This window comes from Bidens hawaiensis, unplaced genomic scaffold, assembly GCF_021521415.1.
Source record: "Bidens hawaiensis isolate Kalapana, Puna unplaced genomic scaffold, B.hawaiensis_p1.1 tig00021184_1, whole genome shotgun sequence".
NCBI classification, from domain to species: Eukaryota; Viridiplantae; Streptophyta; class Magnoliopsida; order Asterales; family Asteraceae; genus Bidens; species Bidens hawaiensis.
The window spans coordinates 110604-114944 of NW_027493277.1; the positions used below are offsets into that span (position 1 = coordinate 110604).

The 4341-nt window shown below is 35.3% G+C and overlaps 1 protein-coding gene across 1 annotated transcript; it reads right to left on the reverse strand.

Moving 5' to 3' along the window:
- Positions 1–2139: 2139 nt before the first annotated feature.
- On the reverse strand, positions 2140–3741 carry LOC143562934 (uncharacterized). Its single transcript, XM_077050602.1, has 2 exons — positions 3202–3741; positions 2140–2404 (listed from the first exon to the last, which is right to left on the reverse strand). The coding sequence occupies exons 1-2, from the start codon at positions 3565–3567 to the stop codon at positions 2171–2173; spliced, it is 600 nt and encodes a 199-aa protein (XP_076906717.1). The 5' UTR covers positions 3568–3741; the 3' UTR covers positions 2140–2170.
- Positions 3742–4341: the final 600 nt, after the last annotated feature.

Genomic DNA, 4341 nt, shown 5'->3' on the forward strand with positions numbered 1-4341 from the left:
GGGCTCCAACACCCCCTTATCCAGTTTCTCTCTCTGCCACACGTCATAATATTATTGGTTGGAGTCCCCACTAAAGCCCCCATTAGAGCCCCCCACACCCCTCAGCCTTAGCACACTATTTAACACATGCAGATCAAAACTCTATATAATAACGAGTCAAACCCAGAACATGACCACACTGTTGTAATAGGTTAGACGTATCACCACATACATGTGTAGAAAACTCGTTGCCGTAACAAATCAAACATGAAAAATGGATTGTACTCATCAAACCTAATAACTTGTTACATACACACATACATATGTATATAAAAAACGCGTACCACCACATACATTGTATTGGATTGGAATCATCATTATTCATTCTACACATGTGCATCAAAAATAATTCCAACAAGGAATCAAATATTGAAAATCAACGCACATTTACAATGGGTAGACACATCACTATATAATTGTTCATCAAAGTTAATTATAATGATAAATCTAACCTTGTAAGTGGATGCGCCGTTATAGTAGATTAGAAATACATTATAACCTTTGTCAGTGTAAGATATGTATAGATTAAAGAGCATAAAGCTGGTTGTAGTGACATAATTTCTAAATGAATGAAGTAAATTTAAAAAAAAAATACCTGAGACTAAAAAGAGCATGCACGTTTTCTTTAATCTTTATGCAAACAGTTAATGTAACTTATAACTAGATTTCTAATTTCAACCCCTTGAGTTATAAAATGATGAAAAAACTAATTTGTTTGAATTTATATAAACTAAATGGTGCACAATACAATTAGAGGTGCAAACGAGCCAGGCTGCTCGTGAGTTACTCGAGCTTAGATAGTTGAAAAGCTCAAAATGGCACCGAGCTTTTTTGAGCTCGAGCCGAGCCGAGCCAAGCGCAAACCCCAAAAACATCTCGTTTAGTTATCGAGCCGAGCTCGAGCCTTATGTATGCTTAAGTTTGATCTCTCTTGGAATTTGATGTATTAATTTTGCATCGCGTAACCGAGCTCGAGCCGAACTTATGCTCATTTAAGTTTTTCTTAAAATATATTAAAATAAATAAAAACGTATATAAACTAATTAATATATAATTAACAAGCCGAGCTCGAATTTTAGAAAAAAAAAACCTCGAAATGAGCCGATCTTGAGTTCTCATATGTCGAAACTGAGCTCGGCTTAGCTCATTAACACCCAATAACCGATACAATGGTGATGCATTAGTAGATAAAAGGAAATGGAAGTTGTGTTTTGGGCTTGTTTTTTTTCATCTGTTTTGGTCTCCTCCTAAAAGACAACTTAATTGGGGATCCTCTTTCTGTGTCCAGCCCAGTTGGGCTTTTCCAGAAAATAATAAATCTCATCTTTGTGTGTCCAATTTGTACCAAGTATAGGTGGGCAATAAAATTGAAACCGGTTCTTTAACCGAAGCCCAACCGCTCTAGAATTCAGTTTGAAACCGAATTGAATCATCGATTCATATATAGCTTGAGAATTCCTCAGTGTAATCAGCTAAAACCTAACTTAACCGAATAAATACCGGTTTGTTAGAAATTGAACCTGTATAGACCAAAAAAAATTATTCATGCACCTCTTGTAACAATTGCTTTATAACTTAGCTACACTTTGATACTGCTTGTACCAAATGTCAGTATGTCACTGAGGAAAATCCCAAATTAAATAAAAAAAATTAAACTCAATATACCCGAGGAAAACCTCAAATGAAAAACAAATAAAAATTAAACATGATTTTTTAACACTATGTTAATTCTTTTTATCCAATTCATGAAGCAACTCTCTATTAATTGCATATTTATTTAGTAAACGTTCTAGTCAATATATAAGTCAAATGTATTATGTTCTAGTCAATAAGTGAGTCAAATGCAGTAATGTTCTAGTCATAGTTGAACATAAAAACACATACTAGCTGTCGACTCTTATGAATTATGCGATTAAGATTTCAAGAGTACCATCGAAATACTCTAATCTGACAATGGTCATGCACGGTTGGAATGCTATCCAGGAGCATTCCAAACTAAAAAACCAACATTTCAAATACATCTACCATCAAACTTACTATAGTTCGGTTTGGAAAAACACGAGAACCAAAGGAAACACTAATGAAACAAAAACCAGCAGTCCGTTCTTCGGTTTGATATGATGATGCATAATTAGGAGTCGAGGCGAGGAGGAAGAGGATACTTGATAGCATTCTTGAGGATTTTGTTTTGGGCTGCATGAGCAAGATCAATGCCACATATGTCAGCCAATCTAACAAGATATAACAATACATCTGATAGTTCTTCACCCAAATGCTCTTTCTCTGATTCATCCCAATCTTCCAACCCTCTTTTCACTTCTCCTTTCCATTGAAATATCTCTGATAACTCCCCCACCTCACCCACCTGCATGCATTCCTTTCAATTGCTTAAAAACTCACAAAATATTCGGGTTAATCGGATGATGCATGTTTCGGGTCTTAATTTTTTCACATAGGTTTAATTTGTAGCGGGTGGTATGTGTTAGATGGCGGCCTTAGACCGTGTAAATGGTGGTGGGGAGTGTTAAACACCATGAACATTTAAGATCATATCAAGAAAAACATAATTTTGGATTTGTTACCTATGGCTTGAGTTTGTTGGTCAAACAAGCAAACTTCGCTTGTCACACCAGCAAACTCAAAAAAACATTAATTATTAGATTTCCAACACAAATCACTAAAACACTTCTTTTTATAATAGATGTCGGTTACTAAGGATTTTTTATTGAACGGGCAATGAATCCTTCTAATGGGCTATCAGCTAAATTCATCGCATCAGGATGCACTCGTCTTTCGATCCAGGAAAAACCCTCATCTAAGGCCAATGCCTGTGAACACTCGTCCCGAAGGCACGACAGTGCGGTGAGATAAAACTCATACAGTTCAAGGATCTAGCTAGTGAAAGCCATCTAATCGCCTAGTCTCCCATCATCACCCTGGTGCGTCTGAAACTAAATGCTGTGGGCAGGAATCGAACCTGGGCCACATGAACACCAAGTCTCTTTCGCACCACTCCACCACTAGCTTGTTGGCATACAAGTTTAGTAACTAGATCATTAACTACCACTAAGTACTTAGAAAATATGAAATATTGTCTAAATTAAAGACAAAAACCATGGAAATTAAACATGAAGACAAATATGAAAGTGATGATATATATACCATGGCAAGGAGTAAATTTCTAGGTGTATGATACTTTTCCCAGTCTCTAGCTTTAGCAAATTCTTGTAGTTTCTGAGACAAACCCTTTAAACTTATGTCCCTATCTTCTTCTTCTCCATCTCTAACTGTAATCAGGGTATGTCGGTCCTCACGGACGCATGCATGGCAGAGAGACGGAATGTCTGTCGCCAAGGATGACTCGCGAGAGACGCTTATTGGTTTTGTAAGAGGGGGAGAAGAGAGAATTGGAGAAAAGTTTGTAGGTGTAGAGGGAGGGAGGGTTGGTTTGTGGGTCAGACACAGGGAAGTGTCTGACGTGGAGGCCCGTGGAACTCCCCCGACTGCGGATGCTCTAATGGCATCCATTAATCCTCTTGGTTTGTGTCTCCTTACATAAAATTTTTCTTGCTTTTATAAGATGAATAGAGAAAGGTTTTGCAAGGTTTAGTTGGATTTATTGTGAGAATATTTCAATTATTTTTAATTTGGAAAGGGAAGAAGTGGTGCTATATCAATATTATTGGCTAGCATAAATTGTATAGTCAAGATTTCTCACTCCATTATTCCTTTTATTTTTATTCAAAAAGACTTGGTGTCCCCATTTAGTGCGAGAATAAAGTCTAGTTTAGATAATATCATTATGTTTATCGTGCCTTTAGAATATTTGAATTTGATGTTAGCGTGGATATTGAGGATATGGTCACTAGACCATTTAGGAAAATATATAATAAACTAGATTTTATTCCCCGTATTACGCGGGTTGTTTTACATTATTCGTTTTTAATATTTATATATTTATATTTGGATTTTAATTTTATTTATTGTAAGAAAGTTAATTATTAATATACTTGAGGTTTGAGATGAAATGGTTTCACAAATAAATGATATGTTATAATCCGGTTTAAAAGCTATCTGGGTTTGGTGATACCCATTACCTGTTTATTTTCTTTATTATAAAATTGTTTCTTAATTATAAATAATATCTTTTTTAAAAAAATAGGATATTAATTTTTAGTATATTCCTATTTTATAGGATTTTCATATCAAATATTTGATGAGATTATTTTTTAATTAATGAGATGTTATAACCCGTTTAAGAGCTATCTGGGTTTTGTGAGACCCATACCCATGAATTAGGGT

Bases quoted from the DNA above. Each gene is read 5' to 3' on its own strand.
- LOC143562934 (XM_077050602.1), bottom strand. From the start codon at position 3,567: ATGGATGCCATTAGAGCATCCGCAGTCGGGGGAGTTCCACGGGCCTCC. The intron at 2,405-3,201 runs GTATATATATCA...GAATGCATGCAG, and splicing joins GAAATTTACTCCTTGCCATG to GTGGGTGAGGTGGGGGAGTT.